We start from the raw sequence: 27,460 nt of genomic DNA on the forward strand, positions 1-27,460 counted from the left end.
CTTGAGAGGTTCTCTCCAAGGAGGAACAATAAATATTTTTACATCAGGATTAGCCAAATTTCTAATTGGGTCAGGAAACAGGCCTTGGGGACCAGGCAGAACACAGGGGCACGTCAACATCTGGGAGTCAAGTGCTGCGTCAGAGCTTTGGGACTGGGCTTGCTGGCTTCTCAGGTGAGGGCACTAGGGCGAGTATAGTCTTTCTAGTCAGCCACAGTTTTCATTCTGTATGTCACCAGTGGGAAATCATTCCAATTGTTCCTTATGCTAGTCAACAAGCATTCTCTCATTACATTTCAAACAACAATATTCAAATCTGTAGTAGTTCTGGGGTATATCTTCCTGATTAGGGTACTTCGGGGACTCACTTGTCATCGCTAAGGTGTGGCTTTCTGATTAGGGGCCCTCAAATGCTAACTGTTTCCACATGCATCACACTGTTATATACTGGATCATATTGAGCTAAATTATCCCCAGTTATTTGACGTCCGCTATCCACAAAGGGCAGAATGAGAAGGGACAAAGGTTCTCAGAGGACAGACTCCTGTCTTATTGCCCCACAAAGGGGCGGAGCCTGGCGCTTTGATATCCAGCCATAAAATGTCTTGACTGTGATCCCCTTGGAGGCCGGACCCAGCACAGGCAGGGTTACCTCATGGAGACAGGGATCAGTTACGGGGGGAGGGGGCGGGGCGGCAAGTGGTCTCAAGAGCGGCTGCAACGTGTCTCTTCCAGCAGTTACTCTTGTTTTTCCTCTTTTGCACACTTTGTTCTTTGATTTTGAATTCTGCTTGGCACTTCTCAGTCCTCATTCTGTTTTCTTCTTTAAAACTCCTTTATAACTTCTTACTCAACTTCCTTCTAGATTGCGGGTTGTGGGGGGGGGGGGGGGGGGGACACAGCTCTTCCAGATTCAGGCTTCAGCAGCAGAGGCTGCCACTTTCGTCACCAACTAAGAGCGTTTCTTTCTTTTCTTTTTTAAGTTTGAGCCAGCCAGGCGCTCCTAGCGGCTAAGAGCGTTTCAGAGAGGCAGCCTACCCCAGTGGGAAGAGACCAGAGACGGAGAACGTGTGGTTAGGCCAAATGGAGTTCAAATCCCACCCCTCAAACTTCCTCATCTGTAAAATGAGCCTCAATTTCTGTACCTTGTCATAAGGATTTCAGAGACTGTGTGTAAAGATTCTGATAAAAGCAGGGCTTTTAAAACGATAGCTCTGGGGCGCCTGGGTGGCTCCACTGGTTGGGCGTCTGACTTTGGCTCAGGTCGTGATCACATGGTTTGTGAGTTGGAGCCCCGTGTCAGGTTCTGTGCTGACAGCTCGGAGCCTGGAGCCTGCTTCGGAGTCTGTCTCCTTCTCTCTCTGCCCCTCCACAACTTGAGCTCTGTCTCTGTGTCTCTCAAAAAATAAATAAATGTAAGAAAAAAAATTAAAAACAAAAACAAAAACGGTAGCTCTTAGGCCCCAGGAGCCTCTTGCTGTGAGCAGAGCACCCGTAGGGACACATGCACACAAAAGTCAGGATCAGGGGCGCCTGGGTGGCGCAGTCGGTTAAGCGTCCGACTTCAGCCAGGTCACGATCTCGCGGTCCGGGAGTTCGAGCCCGCGTCAGGCTCTGGGCTGATGGCTCGGAGCCTGGAGCCTGTTTCCGATTCTGTGTCTCCCTCTCTCTCTGCCCCTCCCCCGTTCATGCTCTGTCTCTCTCTGTCCCAAAAATAAATAAACGTTGAAAAAAAAAATTTTTTTTTTAAAAAGTCAGGATCAGGCAGAGGTAACTAAACTGTAATTCATTAAGTATTCTAATTATCTTTAATCTTGAGTAATTTAATCTATAAAGGATTGAATCTCATCTCATTCTTTTTTTAATTGTACACATTTTTGAGTGCAGCAAATAAGGTTGAACATTTGTCCATATGTTCAGTAACTGAGTGCGTTTCCTTATTTGGACACATGGCCTCTGGCAATTTTTCTTTAGAATGTTTATTGCTCTGCATGATGCCATTAGTGGCTGTATTTGCCACAATGTTTTTTAAAGTTCAAAGAGCACCTTTTGTTTTGGATTACTTTTCTGACATGCAAAAGTTTAATACTTTTTTTCTAAACTACTGATTTGTTTCCTTTATGAGCATCACCCAAATCTAAGCTAAAAAGGAGACAGTCCTCCCTCTCCAAAGATTTAATCAATATTCACTCTCAATTTCTCCTAAGCTTTTATTTTTTTTAATGTTTTTTAATGTTTATTTATTTTTGAGGCAAAGAGACAGAGCAAAGCGGGGAAGAGGTAGAAAGAGAGGGAGACACAGAATCCAAAGCAGGCTTCAGGCTCTGAGCTGTCAGCACAGAGCCCGGCACGGGGCTCAAACCCACGAACCATGAGATCATGACCTGAGCTGAAGTCAGATGCTGAACCGACTGAGTCACCCAGGCACCCCTCAATTTTTTCTAGGTTTTTGAAACTAACTTCATCAATACATCTGGAATTGATTTTGGGAAGGCTGAGATAAAGACCTGAATTGATTTTTCCTCCAAGCTTATCAATTATTCCTATACCATTTATTGACAATCCTTTTCTGCCTTAATCTGTGATACCTTCTTGACAGCATATATTAAATTCTTACATCTAATAAGGTCCACATCGGGGCCATCAATTCTGTGATATCAACCTGTTTGCCTCTTCCTAGAGCGACACCCCACTAACTGCAGAATGTTAATAAGCAGAGTTGGGGGTTGGGGGCGATGAAGGGGGCCAAGGAGGCTGGCAGAGAAGAGAGGGAAGGACTTCCGGGGCAGACAGTGGCATTGGAGCATAAATAGGGCAAAGGGGAAGGTCGAGGCCTCATAAAAGGGTGAACAGTAGATACCTCAGTTTGGCTGGAGTTGAGGGAAATAAGGGACTGGGGGGAAGAATACATGGGAACGCAGAAAGGGATGCGAAGTGTGACGGGCTGGGGCCCCAGGTCAACAAGAAACTGCCCTGTGTAGTGCTATAAGGATATGTAATTCGGGAACGCATCTGATTGCTGTCCTTAAGAGCTAAGGAGGTGCACAGAAACACTGAAGATAAAATGCCAGCTGTAAGAAGGGGTGACAATGCCACAAGAGCATCCTCAACAAAGGGCTCCAGGGCCATGAGACTCATCCTACCCAGATGTGGCCTCACTTCTGCCAAATCTCCGGAGGACTAGAAACAATCCTACATGCTTACCACCCGATGAAGGGTAAAACCAATTGTGGTATATCCATACAATGGAGTATGACTCCGCAATACATAGGAATCAACCACTGATACATGCTACAATATGCATGAATCTCAAAATAATTATGCTGAGTTAAAAAAAAAAAGGATCAAAGAAGAGAACATACGGTATGATTTCTATAAAATCCTCGACCATTCAAACTAATCTATGGTGATAGAAAGCTGATCAGTTGTTTGGATGGAAGATGAGGTGAAGGGGGGCCAGAGTGGGGAGGACAGGGCAGGAGGAAGGGGTTGCAAAAGAGCCAGAGGAAACATTTTGGGGTGGTAGATATGTCCATTATCTTGATTGTGGTGATGGCTCCACAGTTACATAAAAATTACTAAATTGCACAAAGTGTGTGTGTGTGTGTGTGTGTGTGTGTTTATAATGTCAGTCACATATATATATATATATATACACATATATATATAAAATGTCAGTTATATATATATATACACATATACAATTATATATAATTACATATATATATTATATGTCACTTATATATTCAATAAAGTTGTAAAAAGATTCCTAAACTCCCAAGATGAGCTTGGTACACAATGAGGCTGTGAACCCCTAGATATTTGAGCTGCTTCCTGGTTCTCAGACTCTGTCTGTTCATGATGGGAGGGTTCGTGGTGGACATCAGGGAAGTATTTTCTGGTCGTGGAGTCCAGCGCCTTCCAAAGTCCAGGTTGTGGCCACTCCTTTACTGTAGGTCATCCCTGACTCTCTCCTGGGACTCAGGGCTGATGAGATCTGTGCGGTTTGCTCTTGTGAGTTTCCCCATCTGATCTGTTTCTGGTGTTGCAGTGGATGCGATGTTTGTTCTCAGGGCATACCCCCACCCTAACCCTCTCTGGCCTCGTAGCGTGATGGGTTAACCCGTCAGATGGGGTGGCCATGCATTCCTCACCTCCCTGCCTGTGGTATACCTGTGGGCCATTTAGGCTACATGCCCCTCTGCTCAGATGGGGCAGCTCTCCAGGGCAGCCCATGGCTCCCTTATCTAACAGGCACGTCTTCAACAAAAGGAAACAGTTCCTGTTCAGTGCCCTCCTGGAGGCTCCTGACTGAGCTTTCTGGTCCTTCACACAGCGCACCACACAGTGCTTCATGCCAACACTGCCCACAGCACTTCTGCGAGCTCCAGCTGCCTTCGAGTCCCAGTGAGAGGTGAACCCTCATTCCATGCCCTGTGTCAACCTCACGTTTTCTCGGTGATTCTTTTGGGGTCTCCCAGCGTCTGAAGCAACAGACGACTGAATGCCAGCCTCCAACCCCCAAGAACTTGGCTCTCCCCAGGAAGACAAACTGTCCCACCTCTCTCTAGACCTCGTCATGTGGGAGGGCAGGGCAGGCGGACGTGTTGACCCAGCAGCGATGCCCTCCCAGGAGAGCCTGCCCCTGTTCACGCGTTTAGCTAGTGCCAAGTCTTCTTACCTAAAGGACCGTCCTCTCGGTCTGCCTGACTCACTGACATGCATCCAATTAAGCCCCTTTGCCATTACAGTTCCCAGTCCCACCCGGTTCAGATAGCCGCATCGTGACGTCTCACATACCAAGACAAATTGTGGAGGGTGAGAGGAGGGTAAAGCAGGGATGTTTTGGGGAAGAGTGGGAGACAGGCGGTTGCCAACATGACCTTTACCCTCAATATGGAGAACTGGTTTTAGAAGTCTTCTGTTACCTTCTTGTGGATCTCAGTCTTTTGTGGCATCGCAGCAGCCTTTGGTCACCAAATGTTTCCAGATGGATTTGGGGTTTTGTTTGTTTGTTTAGCATCTTGGTAGTCGGTCTGCATGAACAGATTAAATGAACAGCCAAGTTGTGTAAATACTGCTCATCAGTGGGGGAAGGCGAAGGTGGAGTGTTGGAGGAGAGAGTGAGCCTAGTTTCCCACCGGGCGGCATTGTTAATAGATAAGGGAGGGAGAGATTGTTTCTACAACTCATCTTAGCGAAACAGGAGGAAATACTTGCCAGTTGCCAGAGCAGATTTAACTCAAACCCTCGGGCCCTTCTGGAAGAGCCCAGTTTAGTACTCGCATGCCAAATGGAGCTCAGCCTCCGTTTTCAGGACTGCGGTGACAGAATACACAAATATTTCAGGATTGTTTATGGATATGCCTTGAGAGCAGAGAAATGTGGTCAGAAGGAAGCTCTCCATCCAATATCAGGAGCTTCCTCCTTGCCACAGGCTGCTCATGCTTTTTCAGGAGTTAGGCTGCTTTGCCCACCTGTCTGCCCAGGTCTTGGGGTGTCTGTCCTCAACTAATTGTATCACCTTTCTGAGGGCGCTAAATTTGCTCACTCAGCACCCATCCATTTCAACCTCCTTCTAGTATGTCATTCTACAGAGGTTTTTCTTGCTCTCTGAAAGTAGAACATTCCTATGAGAACTTTCCTAAGTCCAAATGGCATAAAGTGAAGAAGCAGTTAGCATTAACTTACGTGGAAAAATTGGGGGGCATTCCCAGACCCCCCAAAAAACCCCGTCTCTTGGCTTTTCTGATACCTTTCGAGAAAAAACACAGACCTCACAGACACGTCAACCCTATGTGGGCTTGATGCGGAGATGCTGAGTGTAGTTCCCTGGGAAGGAGCTTGGTGGCGCCATTCTCGCTGCTGCTGGGGGTGAGCGCAGCCTCCATGAGATGCTCGCTGCAAAACAAACGCCGAATGCTGTTTTTGCTTTTCGCCTTTTTTCATAAAAGAGAAAATCCCCTTTGAATTTCTTTCTGTTAGTGACAATAGGTCCTAATGTAGGTCTCTCATAACAGCAAGTTGTCCGAAATGTGAACTTTCGAAAAGCGGGGACACCTGTATTACACAGCCTAGAAACTATCCTTGCTCTGAGATTCCATGTTCTTTAGTGTCGGCCCATTCACTGTGGTACCTTGAGAGCTGAACTCAGAAGTGAGTTAAGTGAAGACAGGGGGGCCTGGGTGGCTCAGTCAGTGAAGTCTCTGACTTTGGCTGGGGTCATGATCTCATAGTTGGTGGGTTTGAGCCCCGTGTCAAGCTCTGTGCTGACAGCTCTGAGCCTGGAGCCTGCTTTGGATTCTGTATGATCCCTCTCTTTCTGCCCCTCTCCCATTTGCTCTCTCTCTCTTTCTCTGTCACTCAAAAATAAATGTTAAAAAAAAATTTTTTTTAAAGTGGAGACAGAGACAGTGCATGAGGTATCCCTTTTACTGGTAAAGATTGGAGCTGAGCTGGAGGACTTCTAGAATTACAGCTGTAGTAAAGTCTTCTCCATCAGGCATTTGGCTCTCTAGTCACAAAGGAGCAGTTGCTGGAGGAAATTCGGCCAAGAGTCAAGTTATTCAGCTCTCACAAGATTCTATGAGCCTCTGTACCTGCGGTTAATATCCTGTACTCTGATACCCTGTAGTTGATTTCTGCTAAAGCTAGCTGGAGTGGATTCTGTGCCCTACAACTAAGCCTTGAATGACTAATAAATTGTCCGCCCACAAGCCTCAGTTAGAACTATAAATTTCCTGAATGCCTCTTCCCCCCTCACTCCCCATGGCTAATTGATCCACAAATATCATCTAAATAAGTTGTTTTGTTTATTTTATTTTTTTTAACGTTTAGTTATTTTTGAGACAGAGAGAGACAGAGCATGAATGGGGGAGGGTCAGAGAGAGGGAGACACAGAATCTGAAACAGGCTCCAGGCTCTGAGCTGTCAGCACAGAGCCCGACGCGGGGCTCGAAATCACGGACCGCGAGATCATGACCTGAGCCGACGTCGGACGCCTAACCGACCAAGCCACCCAGGCGCCCCTAAATAAGTTGTTTTAAAGAAAGAATTATTATGACACTTGCTAAAATGGTAAGGAAGACTTTATTCAAGACGATTGCGATAGGTGTCAAAACTACCAAGAGAGATTGGGATCAACTCTGAATACAACAAAGACAGCTATGGGTTTATGGGTTTATAGCCAACAAGCCAAATTGGGGGTGGGGGCATCACTGGATGGAAAATTACTAAAAGGAAACATCAGGAGTAGTAGAGATTCTTGCTAAACCAACCTAGCAGGGTTCTTGTCGAAGGAGGCCCGGGTGATGAGATATCAAGTGTGGGGGGATTCTTGGTGAATGGACTTACCAGGATTCTTGCTAGAACTGGGCTCTGCTAGGCAAGAAGGGGGCTCGAAAAGGCCTGACCAAAGTTCAAAGAGAGTCTCTTTGTCAGTTGATAGATGAAAACGTGCTCAGCACAGGACAACAAGAGGCTGTACCAGTTCTCTTTCTCTTCCCCATTTTGCTAACATCTTAGGTCGGGCTGGGAGGGAGGCCAAAGCTCAGTGATTGAAGTAACTGAAGGTCAGGGTGCCCGGGACAGGGCCATACCAAGGAGGAAGTGATGCGGTCAGAGACCTGGGTGGTGACAGATTCTGTGCCATCGTGTGCATCGTGTTAGGGAACTTGCATTTTCTTCTAGGGGCAGTGGGAAACAAGCCCACTGAAGTGTTGTGAGGAAGGAAGTGACATGACTTCGTTTACATTTTACAAAGAAGATTTTGGCAGCTGTTTCCACTCGGTTGAGGTAGGGGTGAGGCTGGTGGGATGAACAGCCAGTGGAAAAATCTTTCCAGGCCAATCTACCTCATTCTTTTGTCATTTCTGGGGAGAAATTACAGGGGTGGAGAGGGAGAGGGATTCTATTAACATAAGCAATGAAAGAATGAAAGGCCTAGGAACATGCCTAAGAAATAAGAAAGTCCATGAAAAGTAGTCTATGAGACTCTGGAGACAAGCATAAAACAACTTTATAAATTAAGAGAAAGTATTTCCAAGCTGGAAGACTCAGTGATGTCAGTTCTCTCCCAACTGACCTACAAAATCAGTGCCATTCCAATTATATTCATTCAACAACTTTCCTGAACATTGGCAATCAAGCCTTTAAGTTTATGTGGAAGGAAATATGATTAGAAATGCCCAGAAGTCTTAGAAATAAGAACAATGTATATGTATGCCCTTCAAGATATCAAAGCATAATTCAAAATTACAGCGATTTAAACTTTTTTTTAAGGTTTATTTATTTTTTTTAAACATTTTTTTTTCAACGTTTATTTATTTTTGGGACAGAGAGAGACAGAGCGTGAACGGGGGAGGGGCAGAGAGAGAGGGAGGCACAGAAGCGGAAACAGGCTCCAGGCTCCGAGCCATCAGCCCAGAGCCTGACTTGGGGCTGGAACTCACGGACCGCGAGATCGTGACCTGGCTGAAGTCGGACGCTTAACCGACTGCGCCACCCAGGCGCCCCAAGGTTTATTTATTTTTGAGAGAGAGACAGAGCACGAGTCAGGGAGGGGCAGAGAAGGAGACAGAATCCAAAGCAGGCTCCATGCTCTGAGCTGTCAGCACAGAGCCTGATGTGGGGCTCAAACTCACAAACTGTGAGATCATGACCTGAGGAGTCGGACACTTAACTGACCGAGCCACCCAGGCACTCAAAATTACAATGATTTAAATAGCATAATACTTTAGCATAATACATAATACATGCATAATAGCATAAGAAAATGATTTAAATAGCATAGCACTTGGCACAGGGAAAGATACGTAGGCCCACAGAACAGAGACCCCCAAACAGAATGAACACATCTTGGTGCAAATTGTTTTAAAATTACAGGAAGTATCTTAAATCCGTGAAGAAAGAATGGCCTGTTCAATAAATGGCCTTTTGACAATTGACTATCCATTTGGGTGGGAAAAAAGCTACAGCCTTACTATGCACAAAGATAAACATCAGCTGGAGTGTAGTAACCTCCTTAAAAACAAAACTATAAAAGCATTAGAAGAAAATAGGAGAATTTTTATCATCTGTGAATCCTAATCAAGTTCTGAAGCCGTAAAACGAAAACTGACATATTAAACCAAAAAAAAAAAGGTAAAACCAATTTAAGACAAAATAGCACACAAGATAAAAGACAATGGAGGGATGGGAAAAGATGTGTGCAATATACAGGAGAGATTATTATCTATAATTTAACAACCACTCATACAAATCACTAAAGAAAGAAAACAACCCTAAGGATATGAAACGGCTCTTACTACAAGAATATGCAAAATGGCCATTTTTTTTTTCAACCTCGCAAGTAATAAAGGAAGTACAGACTAAAACCATTGATAAAGTTGAAAACGATGAATAGTATTGTGATATGAACAGTCTCCTACACTGTCACCTGTTTTGGAGAGAAATTTGGCACCATCTATCAAAATTTTATTTGTATGCATCTTTTAAGGTGTTGTTAATTTCTCACATGACAGTAGATTAAAAAAAAAAATCATTTTGATCCCTGGAAGTAAGGCGTGGCCATGACGAACACCTAAAATGTGGGAGTGACTTTGGACTCAGGCAGTGGACAGAAGCTGGAGTGATTTTTGGAGACAGGGTTTGTGAAAGCATGATGGGCCTGGAAAAGACCGTTAGTGGAAGGACATAGACCAGAGGAGGCTCGCTTACGGGAGAGCAAGGAAAACCTTCCTGGAAAGTGGAGGAAATGTGATCCTTGTGACACTGGCAGAAAGATCACGATGGCCTTCCGTGATGCAGAGAGCGGAAGATGCGCCTGCTAATGAATATGGGGTCTAACTAAGGAGATTTCCAGCTAGAATATTCAAGGTGCCGTCCAGGTGTATCTTTCCACTATACTAAAGTATGAGAGGAGCAAGGTAAAGGAAGGACTGTGAAACATAAAGCAGTCAAGGCTTAATTGGGTTTTTTTTTAAACAATTTTAAACCACATTTTCTAGGCAAGGCAGCCAGGGAAAATGAAGACTTGGCTTTCAGGCAGAGATGGATCCCAGGTTCTCTCAGGAAAACATGGTCTAAACACGGAACCAGGGGCTCCCGGGTGGCTCAGTCGGTTAACGTCCGACTCTTGATTTTGGCTCAGGTCTTGATATCACAGTCCGTGTGTTCGAGCCCTGGGTTGGGCTCTGCACTGGCAGTGCAGAGCCTGCTTGGGATTCTCTCTGTACCTCTCTCTGCCCCTCCCCACTTTTGTTCTCATGTGCTTTCTCTCAAAATAAATAAATAGACTGGGGCACCTGGGTGGCTCAGGCGGTTAAGCGTCCAACTTCGGCTCATGTCATGATCTCGTGGCACATGAGTTCGAGCCCCACATCAGGCTTTGTGCTGACAGCTCAGAGCCTGGAACCTGCTTCAGATTCTGTGTCTCCCGCTCTCTCTACCCCACCCCTGCTCACGCTCTGTGTATGTCTCTCTCTCTCTCTCTCAAAAATAAACATTAAAAAAAATTAAAAAATAAGGCAAATCTTAAGAGACTTAAAAACTGAGAATAAACTGAGGGTTGATGGGGGGTGGGAGGGAGGGGAAAGTGGGTGATGGGCACTGAGGAGGGCACCTGTTGGGATGAGCGCTGGGTGTTGTATGGAAACCAATTTGACAGTAGACTTCATATTTAAAAAAAATAATAAATAAATAAATAGACTTAAAAAAATAAACATGAAATCTAGGTTGTGAATATGAAATCCCTTAAGACCTCAGAAAGAGGGGCGCCTGGGTGGCACAGTCGGTTAAGTGTCCGACTTCAGCCAGGTCACGATCTCACAGTCCATGAGTTCGAGCCCCGCGTCAGGCTCTGGGCTGATGGCTCAGAGCCTGGAGCCTGTTTCCGATTCTGTGTCTCCCTCTCTCTCTGCCCCTCCCCCGTTCATGCTCTGTCTCTCTCTGTCCCAAAAATAAATAAACGTTGAAAAAAAAAATTAAAAAAAAAAAAAAAGAACTCAGAAAGATCTATTGTGGTGTCTCAGAGTATCTGACAATGAGACAAAAGGTCATTTAAATATTTTAACACTTTGTCGGACAGATCCTCTCAAACAATAGGGTTTCTAAGAATCCTGTTCCCAGCAGCTGCCCACAGTAGCGAAAGGCACATATTGAAGATTTGGTGCGTATAGCTTTTGTCTAATGGCATGAACCTCAGTGAGATTCACAGAGAATCAACAATTAAAAAATTTTTTTTTAATGTTTAATTTTGAGAGAGAGACAGAGACAGAGACAGAGCGTGAGCAGGGAAGGGGCAGAGAGAGAGAATGAGACACAGAATCGGAAGCAGGCTCCAGGCTCTCAGCTGTCAGCACAGGGCCCAACATAAGGCTCGAACGCACAAACCGCGAGATCATGACCTGACCCGAAGTCGGACGCTCAACCGACTGAGCCACCCAGGCGCCCCAGAGTTAACAATTTTTAACAGAAATGTATCAGCAGAAATGCTACCAGTTTGAACTGAGAAACAGTTGGAAAAGTGACAGATGAAATGACGTCTTTGGACCTGCAAATTTCTACAAGAAATCTACTCAGGTGCAACCACATACTACTTTCCAAGAACAAGGAAAAATGACTCAAGGCAGAACCCAAAGCCAGACACTGGAGACTAAGAGTCATAGAGAATTATTTTGAATCTTTGACTCCTTATCAAGCAACTTCCAAAATTTGCTTGGCGGGATTTGGGAATTGCTATAAACCCCTCAGTGCTTCTCATTTTCCCTCTTTTGAACAGAACCGTCTCTGTTGGTTATTCTAAGTCTGTCCCACCATCGTATTTGACATGTGTGGGGGTACAGATAACTTGTCTCTAGATTAAGAGACTCTCTTGTCTATAGAGTCACAGAAACTGTACTTGAGGATATTTACGAATACATTTAGGAGCCTCATCCATGCTTAGTACTAATTTAGATGCCAACCTTCTGAATTTCATGGAAATGTTCTAAAAAGATGAGACTTGGGGGGTTCTTTGGAGGAAAGGGATACGTTTTGTATGTGGGAGGAATATAAACAATTTGTGGTCAGAGGGTAGACTCCTCCCTTGAAAAAGTGTAGCCTTGGGCCCCCTGGGTGGCTCAGTCGGTTAAGCGTCTGACTTCGGCTCAGGTCACGATCTCACGGTCTGTGAGTTCAAGCCCCGCGTCGGGGTCTGTGCTGACAGCTCAGAGCTTGGAGCCTGTTTCAGATTCTGTGTTTCCCTCTCTCTCTGCCCCTCCCCCGTTCATGCTCTGTCTCTCTCTGTCTCAAAAATAAATAAACGTTTAAAAAAAAAAGAAAAAAAAAAAAGAAAAAGTGTAGCCTAATTTCTCTCCCCTTGAACATGGCTGTAGTTAGTAACTGACTTCTAAGGGATTGAATATGGTGGAAGCATCCTGACAAGAGGAAGCCAAAGAAAGGTGTTGTGGCTTCCTTATTGTTCTTTATTTTTTTAATTTTATTTTTAAATTTTTTATTTTTTATTATATGAAAACCTTATTGTTCTTGTTCTCGCTCAGTTCACTTGGCCTTGGGGAAGCCAGCGGCCATGTTGTAAATATGCACAATAAACCTTATGGACTCACGTGACAAGTAACTGAGGACTTCAGCCAACAGCGAGTAAGTAACTCCGGTCTCTTGCCAATAGCCATGTCGGCTAGCTTAGAATCACTTAGCCTCCAGCATTAGCCAAGCTTTTAGAAAAATGGCTTCAGATGATAGCAACCTCATGAGAGACTCAGCCAGCCTCACCCAGCGAAGATTCCTGAATTCCTGATCCACAGAAATTGTGAGGTATCTGTTATCTTATGTATTATTTGTTGTTTTGAGCTCCTATGTTTTGCAGTAATTTGTTACACAGCAATAGATAACTAATACACAAGGTGAAGTTGCCATTGAAGAAATGGCAATTGCAACAATATGAATTGGAGATTGAACCTTGGAGAAATTATGCTGTTAGCCTTCAATTAACGGTAAGAAGTGGCAGTGAAGATGAATATTGCAAATTAAGTTTGTATTAATTATAAGAAGAGGGACTAATAAGGTGGCACTGGTGCTTGCTGTAATGGAATAACTATATTTTAAGCATGCCCCACAAATCCTCTTCGAAGTCTTTTCTTAGAGGTCTTCGCCAAAATTTTCAGAATTCTTACTATAGCACATATGTGGTTTGGGCTTGCCTAGTATCCTTTTCTCTTTCTTCGGGTGACAGATCACTTTGTTAAAAAACAAAACTCAACAGAGTAAATTTTAAGATCTCATTGTCTTTATTAAGTGATTCATGAATTGGGCAGCATTCCCATGTAGCAAAGTAGTGGGGAGCTCCACTGAGCTAAATAAGGGAAACGTTTTTTAAGGCAAGAGGCAGGGGGAGGGTGGTGCACCTGGGTGGCTTAGCTGGTTAAGTGTCCGACTCTTGGTTTCGGCTCAGATCATGATCTTAATGGTTCGTGGGTTCGAGCCCGCACTGGGCTCTGTGCTGAGATTCTCTCCCTCTCTCTCCCCTCTCTGTCTCTGCCCTTACCCAACTTGTTCTCTCTCTCTAAATAAACAAAAATTAAAGCAAGAGAGGGCATTAAAAAGAAGAAGAAAAGAATTTGTTAGCAAGGAATACTCTGTTTAGGCAAGGTTGTGCTCCTTAGGAGAGTGTATGGGGTCTACCCGTAAATTTCCTAGTATTGACCATAAAATTCCATGTTGATTGGTTAAAGGTTACATTCCTGGGGAGTTGAAATTGTATTTAGGTTAGGTATTAAGTTTTGGTTTACTGACTTGGGGCTTTAACCTAAGTGATGCCATTTTGGGACTGCAGTTTGTTTGTTTTTGTTTAATTTATTTTTTGAGAGAGAGGGAGAGAGAATCCCAAGCAGGCTCCGTAGAGTCAGCGAAGAGCCAGGTGGGGGGCTTGAACTCATGAACCTGAGCAGAAATCAAGAGTTGGACACCCAACCAACACAGCCACCCACGTGCCCCCATAGTTTTCTCTTCAATAACCTCTTCTTTGGGGAACATCAGCACCCTCCATCCCACGTTGGGTCATATAACTTAACTCCTTTGCCTTAGGTGTGCTATCAAACTTGTCAATTGGGATCCTTTTTCAGGACTGACGGGGATGAGTAAGGGGCATAAGCTTCCCTGAGGGGTTGTCCTTGCCACCTAGGAAGAGGGCTATCATGAAGAGCCGGTCTGACAATGAAGCCAATATGGAGAAAAAATGAGTTGAAAAATAGAGGAATATAAGCAGGGGAGAGGGGCAAAGGGAGGGAAAGAGGGAGAGAGATGACATTTGAACCCTTGCCACACTGGACCTAATGACATTGTTTCTGCTTGCTTCTAGATCTGCTGTTTTATCTCCAAAGATGCAGAGAGGCCTGCCACAGTAAACATTGAGGCTGCTCTCAGGAATTCTCTATAAACGGAATTACTTTTTTTTCTTGAGTGGGGATGGGAGTTTCCAGGCTGTCAGATACTTAGGGCTGAGTCACCGTAGCACGCTACCCAATTTCCTATTTAGCAATCTTATTCTAACATTGCTTTGTTCAATTACCTTTTGAACCTGACTTATTTAATAGTTGAATACAATATTTGACACATTTTTGTTCTATTTTGTAACTGTCACGCTTATAATTTCTTCGAAAATGGCAGTGTGGCAATATGAATCGCTCATTGTAATACACTGCCTGTTTGTATCATCTACCTAATTAACTGGGCCCACGGCGTCCCCGTGAAGTCTCGAGAAGGACTCCGCCAAGATCCCCTGAGAAAACCTTTTGCCTAATTTTGAACCTCCCACCTGCTGACAAGTCTGCCCCCTGGGGTTCCGACGGGAGGCTACGGTTCAAGCTGAACGGCGGTCAGGGGCGGTCGGGCCTGGGGCGCAAGCCTCCGGAGCCCCCGCCGCAGGAGCCCCCGCCGGCCCAGGCCCGCGCCGCGTTTCCCGGGGCCTCCCCTCGGGTCGGGTCGGGTCGGGTCTGGCCGGGTCGGGCGGGGCGGGGCGGGGCGGGGCGCGGAGGGCGGCGGGGCGGTCCCACAGGCCGGGAGGCGGGCCTGGGCGGGGCGCGCCGTCAGCTGACTCCGCCGCCCCCGCGCTCGGCGCTTCCTCCTCGGGGTCCGGGCGGAGGTCAGGTGCGCGGGCGGCAGCTCCGCCAGACCTGGGCCGACCGGCCATGAGGCACCGCGGGCTGGGGCTGGCGGCGCTGCTGGCGCTGCTGGCGGCGCTGGCCCCGCGCTCCTCCGCCGCGCCGGAGCCGGCCCTGTGGCCTATGCCGCTCTCGGTGAAGACGTCTCCGCGCCTGCTGCACCTCTCCCGCGACAACTTCTCCATCGGCTACGGCCCCTCGTCCACCGCCGGCCCCACCTGCTCCCTCCTGCAGGAAGCTTTTCGGCGGTGAGCGCTCCCTGCGCGCTGCGGGGCGGAGGCGGGGCCAACCCCCTGGGGCGCTGGGCCGGCGCGGAGGGCGAGGGGAGGGGAGCCCTGCGCGCCTCTTGTCACCCCCACGACCGTACGCGTGCGTTTTCCCCCCCGTTCAGCAGATAAGGAACCAGTGCCGAGCTGGCCCGTGACCTCGCCAAAGGGACAGGTCCAGAAGGTGGGAGAGCCGGCTCAGACAGCCGCTGAAACCCAAGCTCTTCCCCTCCCCCTCCTGCCTGCTAAGGGACTTCCCGGGCATTCTGGAACCCTGGTTTGCGTGCGGGATACTGAGGGGGAAGGAGTAGCCTGCTCAGAATCTGTGCCCAGCTTCGCCTTGGAGGGGAGAGTAGGGCGGATGGAGGGGCTGGAGAGTGGCAGCTTCTTACGTGAAGAGAATTCTAGGAGGAAAGGGAGTGCTTAATGCTTGACACCAGAACTCCCAAGTTGGTTGCCGTCTGCAGTCTCCCCACCCCACTGGCCAAATCAGGTAACAGTTCAGAAGGCAGAAAGTCCTCAGGTTGGAGCATTGCCCAAAACTCCCAAAGTCTGTTTCTTAGGAAATGTTCCATGCTTTCATCTAATTACTTCGATGTAATGGGTTCATCGCAGTCTCTGCTCGTCTTTTCCCAGCCCGTCATGTGCTGGCTCTCCCCGCTTCCTGTTCCGGAGCTCACCACATTTCCACGTCTGCAACCCCTTTGGCCACAGACGGGGTGAATCAGGGGATGAGGAGGCAGCCGACAGCCTGGCTTTGCTGGCCACACCACACAGAAGGCCGATTGCACTTGGGGAGGTGTTTCAGCAGCCTTTCTTTGGTGTCCCCTCACCGTGAGACCTGTGTAGGCTGGAGTCTCCTGAAGGCCTGGAGTTCAGGGAAGGAATGTAATTTGGTGCTGGCTAGGAAATGTTTTAAAAAAACAAACACGCTTACCACGTTTGCTCTGGGACTCAGTGTCTAAAATTGTATTTTCCTTCTGTGCCATACTGTTAGTAAAACGAGGACTGGGTGATAGGCTTGAAATGAGGATTATGGCAAGAGAGCAAGGAAGTCAAGCTGACAGTGGTTGGATAACAAGGGCTTGAGTCAGTGGTGAGATGGTTTGAAAACAAGGCTTGGCATTTCGAGGCAGTGCAGGTGATTATCTGGAGTTGGCCTAACTAACCATAGCTGGTGTGTGAAGCAGCTGTTAATTATACCCTACGCTGTTAGGAAGCAGGATATAAAACATTAGCCCTTATGGCTAAGACTTGAAAGCATTCAGGGGAGCATTCTAGGAATTCAGGAAGGTCAGTATCTATTTCAGAGTATAAGCGCAGTGTGGTTGGAAGAACGTAGAGATGATGGAGATGTTCCAAAGGCTCTAGGTGGACACACGGTCTACGCCCTAAGCAGTTCAGAGCCAGAGGCTCCTGTCTTTGGGGGGCCCAACTTCTATTACAAACCCTGCTTTCAAACTGTGTTTTTTGCAAGGAGAGAGTTGGGTCTGGTGCATGGCAGCTTCCTCAACTTGTAGAACAAGGTCCGTCGCATGCTAGTTACTCATTTTTTAATTAAAAAGAATTTTTTTTAATGTTCATTTTTGAGAGAGAGAGACCGAGCGCAAGTGGGGGAGAGGCAGAGAGAGAGAGGCAGACACAGAATCCGAAGCGGGCTCCAGGCTCTGAGCGATCAGTACAGAGCCTGACATGGGGCTCGAACTCACAAACTGTGAGATCATGACCTGAGCCGAAGTCGGACGCTCAATTGACTGAGCCGCCCAGGTGCCCTGAGTCACTCATTTTTTTTAAATGAATGAATAGCTGCACTCCCTCAGTTCCTGAAAGGGAAAATTAACCCAAATACCTTGGACACCATTGGTTTAGAACCCTTTGAGTTTTCTGTTGGTTTTAATATCTAGGACCAAAGTTCTCCTTATTTGGGCCAAGCCAGCACCTAGCTCAAAATTCAGAGCTGCTGGCAGTTTTAATTTCCTTTTTTAAAAAATTTATTTAACCGTGATAAAATACATACAAGATAGAATTTGCCATCTTAACCATTTCCTTTTAAATTTTTTTGAAAGGAAAATTTTAAAATTTTAAAAATTCTTTTTAAATTTTTTTTGAAAGAAAAATTTTTAATTCATTTAAGAGAGCAGACAAGCACACACGAGAGCAGGGGAAGGGGCAGAGAGAGAGGGACAGGGAGAATCCCAAGCAGGCTCTGCACTGTCAGTGCTGAGCCCCATGCAGGGCTCGAATTGAAGAACTGTGAGATCATGACCTGAGCAGAAACCAGGAGTTGGACGTTTACCCTGCTGAGCCACCCAGGCACCCCACATCTTAACCATTTCTAACTATACAGTTCAGCGATCTTAATTTCCTTTTTTTTAAATTTTTTTTTAATGTTTGCTTATTTTTGAGACAGAGACAGAGCATGAACAGGGGAGGGGCAGAGAGAGAGGGAGACACAGAATCTGAAACAGGCTCCAGGCTCTGAGCTGTCAGCACAGAGTCCGACGTGGGGGCTCGAACCCATGAGCTATGAGATCATGACCTGAGCCGAAGTCAGACACTTAACCGACAGAGGCACCCAGGTGCCCCTCTTAATTTTCTTCTGATCCTGTCAAGGTTTTCCCTTGGAAAGGGCCCTCAGCATCATCGTCCATTCTGTTCTGTCACTGGTTAACTTCCATACGCTTCCAGACTCATTGGAACTTTCCTACCTCTCCTTACTTTTCTGGAAAAACACAAGGTGTTCTTACACTTAAGTAGCATACACAGCCTCTGGCTTATCAAAATCTATAAAATGTTATTTAAATGATTGCTTTGAAGCCTGTCAGGTCTTTAGCACCTTTAAATGCTGTTTTAATATCCCCTTTCTCTGGTATTTGGGTACCGGCAGAAGGTAAATTTTCAAGACCCTGGCGAGAATTCTGTAGGCTAGTGACCTTCTTTTGGGGGGGGGGGGGGTTTCTATATTAGCTAGGATTTTTTTTTTTTTTTTTGGAAGGTAACAGGAACTCTGTTTTAGTCAAGCTTAAGCAATAAGAAAACCTATTATCTCACATTTTAGGAAGTCCAAAACAGGATTCCACAGCTACTTGACTAAGTGGCTCAACAGTATCATTAGGGAATCCGTGTTCTTTCCATCTCTGCTATCTTTAGTGTGGCTACAGCCGGTCCAGGTATCACATACAGAGAAATGTGGTTTTTGTGGCTCACTTAGTGTAGGAAACTTTCTGCCACCATTACCCCTAATGCACCACCTTCATCACTGGGTGCAATTGGCTTGCCTACCCAAGAGTGATGGGATTCCCATTATTGGTTTGATTACTGGTTCTTAACAGTCTCTTCATATGAGGCACTTGGAAGTGTGGGTGTACCTTCTCAAATTCCCATGCCTATATCCCACCCTCAGAGATTCTGATTCTGGAGGTCTGGACCTCAGTATTTTCAAAAAGCTCCCCCGGAAGTTCTGATGTGCAGCTTGGGGTGAGAGCCTCTAATTGGACCAGTATGGGGTGGCCGGGATTGGAGGAGCCCCACTGGGATGTCCACTGCCACATATGTATGTAAAATTTGGCTGCGGTGCTTTAAAACTTTATTTGAATTTATTTCTCACACAGATATCACGAATACATTTTTGGTTTCGACAAGAGGCAGCGTCGCCCTGCTAAACCTAATAGTGCGATAGAGTTACAGCAACTTCTCGTCACGGTTGTCCTGGACTCGGAGTGTGATCTTTTCCCCAACATCACTTCAGACGAGTCCTGTGAGTACCTACGCTAACGTGAGCGTGTCGTGTCCTGTGCTGCTCGTTGGGGACTTAAGTGCCAGAAACAGCTTCCATGCCATGAACTGTTGTGAGTTCTTGGCCAGTGAGTTTATGATTTTTATTTTTCAACTTAACATTAAAGTCATGCACAGTCATTGTAGAATATCTTTAAGCACAGGAAGTGAAGAGGAGAAAGTACATCATTCATAACCCCAGCACTCACTTGACCACTGTTATTTCAGATGTGTTTTTTTTGTAGAGTGATACATTGAAATATTACACGTTGACAGAAGTATAAACGTATGAGAAACAATTACGTGAAAGTGGGGTTTTTGGCTTTTTTTTTTTTGTCTAGCAAAACGAACATGTAATGAAATATTTTTCTATGACATCATTTTTAGTGCAGTAATTTACTTGGCTAAAAACTCATTTTTGGACATCAGGCAGTTTCTTCGCTTTTATTTTGAAGATAAATCTGTGTGCCTCCATGATCTCTGTTTGTAATCTTATTTGACACAAAAATGATACAGAATTGGGGGTGGGGCTGGAGCTCTTTCATTTCAGGATATAAACAAAACTTAGCTGTAAGATATTTTTGTTGCCTAAAATGATTCTGTAGGGGCTACTGACTGGGGAAAACGTGGAATATACACCAAGGAACCAACGGGAGCATTGTGAGGTTGTAGGTGATAGATTAAGCTCAGAGAGAGCAGACTGGTGAGCTGGGTGTAAGGATAGAAGGGATACCCCAGATCGCAGAGGAAAGAGTGACTCCTTTGTCCTCAGACTGCGTTACAGACAGTTCAGTATGTCTCTTCATCCTCTTAGTATAGATCACATTTCTTAATAATACACCTCGGAAAAATAAGTTCATTTGTCAATTCTGTAGCTGTTCTTAGAAGAGAAACAGGATTCTTGGGCAACATCAGACATGTGATTTCAGTTGACCGCACTCAGTCCCTTCATGAATTATGTTTTACAATCTGAATTGAGATAGAAAGGGTCATTGACTTGCCAAGGAGTCTTTGCGGTCCATTAGCAACAGTAATGACATACTGTAAATTCCAGAAAATACAGTGTTTTGAGACGGGAGAGTTAGAGCTTGTCATCCATTCAGCTTTGCAAACCTTTATTCTCAAAGAGAAGCTCCTTGGGCCAAGCTGATTGTGTTTTTCTGGTCGAAGGATAAACTAGTTTTAAGTTTTGAACTAGTTGATGAAGATGCTGAGAAAGTTAACACAGATGGAAATGACACCAGCTGCTGCGGAGTGTGGGAAAATGGTGGAGGGAGTGCCAAGTGTTGCAGGATTGTGTATTAGAAATGTGTATTCCCTGTGAACCAGGAATGACCTAGTTTCTCCTGTAGAGCATTAATTACATATAACAGGGATGTTCGACGCAGCTTGTGTGTACCAGTGAAGAGTTATAAACAAAACTGCATGTTTGTCCCCGCAAGAATGACTATGCCTTGTCAGTCCACACTAAGGAACACAGCAGTGAAGAATAAAGAGGCAGAGTGAAAGAACAGACTTGGAGAGCTTGCCAAGATGAACTGCTGGGTTGAACAAAGGACATTGTATACTAATGCAGAATACTGTTTGTATTTTAGCACACGCACAGGAATGCACATATGAAGCCATGCTACATTTGTTAACACGTGTGTGTGTGTGTGTGTGTGTGTGTGTGTCAATACCCAGGAAAAGGTGTGATGCGTATCTCTTCTGACGAAAGTAGAGGGACTTGAGTGGGCATCTCAAAGGCGATTTTAGCCTTACCTATTTTATTTTTAGACAATAACATATTGATGTTATTTGTATGCACACTCTTGGAAACGAAGTAATTACGGCGCAGAAAGCAAGCACAGAAGGGGATAACTGAAAAGTCAAAGGTGCCGCTCCCATCCCATCACTGTGAACACTCATAATTTGGTTTTGAAATAAAAATTAAAATTCTCCAGCTTCTAAGAAAACAAAATCTCGTTTTAACTGCTTTCTCGTTGTGGGTTTTGCGTTGAGTTGAATCAGAACCCTTGTTGCATCCTCGGCTATTGGAAAATAATAAGCATCAAGTACATGCAACATGTTAATGTGTTTAGTTGATTCTTTGTGTTACAACTATTTCTGGGAGATCTCAAAACGATGTTGCAGCAAAAAATGTTTTTAAACAGCATCCCATGAGTCTGGTGGCTAAGAACTTGATAGAGGTGGAGAGGAAACATGATTACATTGTACTCAAAATAGCAATCCCTCTCTTAGCCAGCGCTGCAGTCTTCTGATGGAAACAGCTGCCTTGTCACAACACTGTCACCTGAGAGAGTCACCTGATTATTGGCTGTTGACCGCTCTTTTCCTTACCTGCGGCCTGCTCCTGTAGGACAGTGTGGGTGGCGGTGGTGGAGGGTGATGATGCAGGCCAGATATGATACTAAGTCATTAACCTGCAGCCCTCAAGTGTCTTTACTGTGGCAGAGTCCCCATCTTTCCACACCCTTCAGCTTTCAGTCTCTCTGTACTGTCTGGTGCTTTACTTTATCTGTGTTTGACTCCAGACCTCTCCAAAAGTCTCAAATGACTACTGGGACAGCCTACACAGAGTGGGATTTAAAAGATTGAGAGATGAGCACGCCCCCCCGCCTTTGTCCAGAAGCATCCAACTGGAACCTGCCCTACCTGAGTGTGAACCTTTTGTTGATTGGGACAAAGCTGAATTTAGCTCAAGTGACTTAGGAAGTGAACCTTAAGGCATATTTAGGCTAATAGCTGGGAAGATGGGTGCAAGGCAAGTAGGGAAGCACAGAAGGAGAAGAGAAAGAGTGGAGGTAAATCTCTGGCCTTTGGTGGAGTGGAAGATTGGAGTGATACTTGAGGCTTTCACAAGGAACTAAGGAACTGAGGAACGTTTTGCACTTTTGATTTAAAGTCATAGCTGAATTAGGAACTTAGTCTGTTGAGGGGCCGTGGAGAGAATAACTCTCCTGGAGGGGAAAATAAGGAATTGTGGAGATGTCGCCCAGATTTCTGGGTCGAAAAGTTCACCTGGTAGGAGGGCACTGTGGTGCCTCACGGAGATGACGGCACTAGGGACAGGCAGGGACAGCACGGAGCAGGAAAGAGTGGGGGAGCTCCGCTTTGGGCATGCAGAGTTCAAGGAATCCGCAGGGTATCTCTGTGAAGAATGTACGGGAGGCAGTTGGAGGAAACAGGCCTGGAGCTAGGGAGAAAAGAATGGTTCAGAAATATTAACTGCATGTTTAGGAAATTCACTGTGTGTCACTGAGGGATTAACGGAAACTTTTTCCCCCCCACTGCAGATACTTTACTTGTGAAAGAACCAGTGGCTTTCCTCAAGGCCAACAGAGTTTGGGGAGTATTACGAGGTAAGTTATTTCCTAGTCGAAGAAACATTTCCATTTGGTGCTTTGGGAGATCGGGCACAGCAAAATTTTGCTTCCTTAGACCCTTTACAGATGGTTCCTCGCTTGTTTGCAAAATAATTTCCATCAAACGTGTACACTTAGAGCACAGAAGAGAGATCGCCTGACCTTTTAAAAAATGTCGGAGGGTTATTATAATTATTCACGAGTGTAAGTCTTCCATGCTCCGGGGACTGTAATGTTGACAGAGCTAGAAGTGGCTCAACCTGCTGAGTTAGGGATTTTGTTTCACTTTGTTTCATTATTCCTTTCTTGCTGCCTTTGGTAGCAAGTCTCTCCCTCCCTCCACTTAAAAATTTTATTTACAAACAAAAGGTTTCAGATTTATTAGGGAACCTACTCATGCAGAAGCACCGGAGCAAAGAGAATTGACCTGATAAGACATATTCTCCTGTCAGTCCAAGTAGTGGGGATACTTACAGCTTGGTAAAGTGAGATGCTAGTGACCTCGACACAGCATAAACGTGTGCCGTCTCCTGTGCAGTTCCTTACACGGTCCGCTTGGTTCTTCTCCAGTGTCTCTTCTTGGGGTTGCTCCTGATCTTATTACCAGTTTTCACTGGGGAACAGGGGGTGGTTCTGTTTTTGTTTCTTGGCCAGGAATCACTTGATCTTGAAAGTCTTGTGAGAAGCCGTGGGGAGGAACCTTCAGCCACACACACCACAGGGGTGGGAGAAGGGAGAGAGCCCTACCCGCCCCCCCTCCCCGTTTTAAATCTCTGTGGAGTTAGAAACATCGCCAAGTTGATAGGCACAGTGTGAAAGATACACATACCTACAGAGGTGGGAGGCAGTGGGCGGAGAGAAACCTTAAAAGCTTTTTCTGAATTTCAGCCAGAGTCGGAAGTTCAAAGTGAGGGTAATGGAACATTTACTTGCACTGTGCAGAAGCTTCTTTTACTTTTACTCCTCTAATTTGAGATGTTGTTGTAGTGACTTCCAAATAGTAGGGTTTTAAAAAAGAATAATTTTTTTTAAATGTGAGCTAACCAAACTTACAGTAATTAAAAATAAAAGTGGTCTTGGGTTTGATTCAGGTTGAATGTTATTTGAAATAAAATAATCATTGTGATGCTGTATGTAATAATAATATGATTTCAATCTTATTTCTAAATAGAACATGAAAATATTTATAGGTGTTAACTACAAATGTAACTGTAATCATTATCATCTAGATCATATATAATGTTATGTGGTTTTAAGGTTTTTAAGTCTGGTCTGCCTTTGTCTGAAGTTTGTTAGGGAAAACAAAGCCTTATTGTTACTTGCTATGAATCACATCATCAAAATGAAGCACTTCTGAGAACGTTCAGTGATTAGGTTCCAGTTCAAGAACTGATGTTCTCTCAGGGTGCCTGGAGGGCCCAGTTGAGTGTCTGACGTAGGCTCAGGTCATGATCTCCCAGTTCATGGGTTAGAGTCCCATGGGCCCTGTGCTAACAACTTGGAGCCTGGAGCCTGCTTCCGATTCTGTGTCTACCTCTCTCAAAAATAAACGTTAAAAATTAAAAATTTAAGAAAAAACCTGATTTTTCTCTTAAATGTCAGATGCTCAAAGCAATGCTTTAAATAGTAAATGTATTGAGTGTATTGCACTTAACAGAAAATTCCAAAGTTACTCTTCCTAGCTGGGGCTTGTATTTGGAGGGAGGGAGAAGATACAACAAAAATGACTTTGAATTCTTTTTTTCTTTTCTATTTCCTGTCTTTGTTTTTTTGATGTATAATTGACATAATATTATTAGTTCCAGGTGCACAACATAATGATTCAGTATTTGTATATACTGCAAAACATTCACCACAATAAGTCTAGCTAATATCCATCACCATACATAGTTGCAATTTTTTTTTTCCTTGGGGTGCCTGGGTTAAACATCTGACTTGATTTTGGCTCAGATCATGATCTCACGATTTGTGAGTTTGAGCCCAGCCTCAGGCTCTATGCTGACAGGGTAGAGCCTGCTTGGGATTCTCTCCCTGCCTCTTTTCTCTGTCCCTCACCCCCCACCCCCCCCAAATAAATTAATTAAAAACATTTTTTTCTTGTGAGAAGAACTTTAATGATGTACTGTCTTAGCAACTTTCAAATATGCAACACAGTACTATGAAATGAAGCCAGTATACTGTTCATTACATCCCCAGGATTTATTTATTTTACAACTGAAAGTTTGTACCTTTTGACCCCCTCACTCATTTTGCCCACTCCCACTCCACACCTCTGGCAACCACCAATCTGTTGTTTGTATCTATGAGCTTTTTTTTTTTTTTTTTGAGATTCCACATATAAATGAGATCATATGGTATATGTCTTTGTCTGACCTACTTTATTTAGCAGAATGTCCTCACAGTCCATCCATGTTGTCAAAACGGCAGCACTCACATCTTTTCAAGTTATTTTTTCATTTTCTTCAGATAAATACCCAGAAGTGCAATTACCGGATCATATGTAACTCTATTTTTAATTTTTGTCTTTTTAAATTTGAGAGAGAGCAAGCTGGTGAGGGGAGAGAGAGAATGAGAGAATATGCGAGAGAATCTTAAGAGGCTCCAGGCTCAGCACAGAGCCTGATGCAAGGCTCGATTCCAATACCCTGTGATTGTGACCTGACCTGGAATCAAGAGTTGGTTGCTCAACCAACTGCCACACAGGTGCCCCTCTATTTTTAATTTTTTGAGGGCCCTCCATACCATTTTTCACAGTGGCTGCACCAACTTACATTGCTACCATTAGTGCACAGGGGTTCCCTTTTCTCTGCTTCCTCACCAACACTTTTTGTCTTTTTGATACTAGCTTTTCTTTCAGGTTTGAGATGGTATCTTGTGGTTTTAATTTGCTTTTCTCTGATGATTATTGATGTTGAGCAAGCTCCTTTTCATGTACCTGTTGACCATCTGTATGTCATCTTTGGAAGAAACGTCTTTTCAGATCCACTGCCCATTTAAAAATTTTTTTTTAATGTTTATTTTTATTTTTGATTCAGAGAGAGAGCATGAATGGGGGAGGGTCAGAGAGAGAGGGAGACACAGAATCTGAAGCAGGCTCCTGGCTCTGAGCTGTCAGCACAGAGCCCGATGCGGGGCTCGAACTCACGGACCATGAGATCATGACCTGAGCTGAAGTCGGACGCTCAACCAGTGGAGCCACCCAGGCGACCACTGCCCATTTTAAAATCAGAGTATGTTTTGCTGTGGAGTTATGTGAATTCTTCCTATATTTTGGATATTAACCCCTCATCAGATGTACAGTTTGCAAATAATTTCTGCCATAGAGTAGGTTGCCTTCTCATTTTGTTTCAAGTCATTTGTGGAAGTCTTTTAGTAAATGTCCCATTTATCTATTTTTGCTTTTGTTGCCTTTGCTTTTGGTGTCAAATACAAAAAGTCATTGCCAAGACCTATGTCAAGGACCTTACCACCCTGTGTTTTCTTCTAGGAAGAAGGTCTTACATTCAAGTCTGTAATCAATTTTGAGCTAATTTTTGTGTATAGTTTATGATAGTGGTCCAATGTGAACTCTTTTTCACGTGGCTGCAGTTTTCCCAACATTTATTGAAGAGACTGTCTTTTCCATGTTGTTTTTTTGTTGCTGTGGTAAATTAATTGGCCATATATGTATGGGTTTATTTCTGGGTTTTCTGTTTCATTATGTTGATTAGTATATCTGATTGTATGTCAGTACTATACTATTTTGATGACAGTAGCTTTGTAATATAGTTTAAAATCAGGGACTGTGATACCTCCAGCTTCATTCGTCTCTCTCAAACTTGCTTTGGTGATTTGAGGTCTTTTGTGGTGCCATACAGATTTTAGGATTGTTTGTTGTGTTTGGAATTTTGATAGGGATTGCACTGAATATGTACATTGCTTTGAGTGGTATGGATATTTTAATGGTATTCTTCCAATCCACGAGCATTGACTGTCTTAGCATTCATTTGTGTCTTCAGTTTCTTTCATCTGTGCCTTAGAGTTTTCAGGGTAGAGGTCTTGCTTAAACCTATTCCTATAGGGGCGCCTGGGTGGCTCAGTCAGTTGAGAGTCCTACTTCAGCTCAGGTCATGATCTCATGGTTCATGAGTTCGGGCCCCATGTCGGACTCTGTGCTGACAGCTCACAGCCTGGAGCTTGCTTCGGATTCTGTGTCTCCCTCTCTCTTTGCCGCTCCCCCACTCATGCGTGCGCGTGCACGCGCTCTCTCAAAAATACATAAACATTAAAAAATTCTTAAAAATCTCCTTTGTATTTTATTCTTTTTGATACCATTGTAAATAGGATTGTTTTCTTAATTTCTAGTTCTGGTAATATAGAAACACAACAGATTTTTTTTGGTATTTTGATTATCATTTAAGTTTACTGAATTCATTGATTAATTCTAACACTTTTTTTGTGGAATCTTAAGGTTTTCTATATATGTCACCTGCAAATAGTGACCATTTTACTTCTTCCTTTCTGATTTGGATGCCTTTTATTTTTTTTCTTTTCTTGCCTAAATGCTCTGACTAGGTCTTCTAATACTAAGTTGAATAAAAGTGGAGAGAGTGAGCATCCTTGTCTTATTGCTGCTCTTTTTATCATTGAGTCTGAGGTGAGCTGTGGGCTTACCATATACAGCCTTTATTATGTTGAGGTACGTTCCCTCTGGAGTATTTGTCGTAAGTGGATACTGAATTTTGTCAAATGCTTTTTCTGCATCTGTTAAGATCTTATGATTTTAGGGGCACCTGGGTGGCTCAGTCATTTGAGTGTCCGACTCTTGATTTCGATTCAGGTCATGGTATCATGGTGGGTTCAAGCCCCGCATCAGGCTCTGCATTGATAGTGTGGAACCTGCTTGGAATTCTCGCTT

General features: G+C 44.6%; 2 protein-coding genes across 4 annotated transcripts in view; one reads left to right on the top strand and one right to left on the bottom strand.

The window, feature by feature from the left end:
* Positions 1 to 27,460, top strand: part of HEXB (hexosaminidase subunit beta) — a 46,723-nt gene that overhangs the window by 203 nt on the left and 19,060 nt on the right. The window contains exons 2-4 of one of the 2 annotated variants that reach the window (XM_045038645.1): positions 14,824 to 15,406; positions 19,036 to 19,181; positions 22,495 to 22,560. In XM_045038645.1, the coding sequence (XP_044894580.1) occupies positions 14,824 to 15,406; positions 19,036 to 19,181; positions 22,495 to 22,560 (795 nt within the window). 2 annotated transcript variants of the gene reach the window in all.
* GFM2 (GTP dependent ribosome recycling factor mitochondrial 2) overlaps positions 18,994 to 27,460 on the bottom strand; it is an 86,789-nt gene continuing 78,322 nt past the window's right edge. Inside the window, exons 22-23 of one of the 2 annotated variants that reach the window (XR_006600868.1) lie at positions 22,220 to 22,394; positions 18,994 to 21,768 (exon numbers count right to left, since the gene is read on the bottom strand). The gene's annotated coding sequence lies outside the window, so the exon portion shown is untranslated. Of the gene's footprint in view, positions 22,395 to 27,460 lie in introns of both variants that reach the window. The other variant, XM_045062067.1, reaches the window with a different exon arrangement.

Source organism: Felis catus, chromosome A1 (assembly GCF_018350175.1).
Source record: "Felis catus isolate Fca126 chromosome A1, F.catus_Fca126_mat1.0, whole genome shotgun sequence".
NCBI lineage: Eukaryota > Metazoa > Chordata > Mammalia > Carnivora > Felidae > Felis > Felis catus.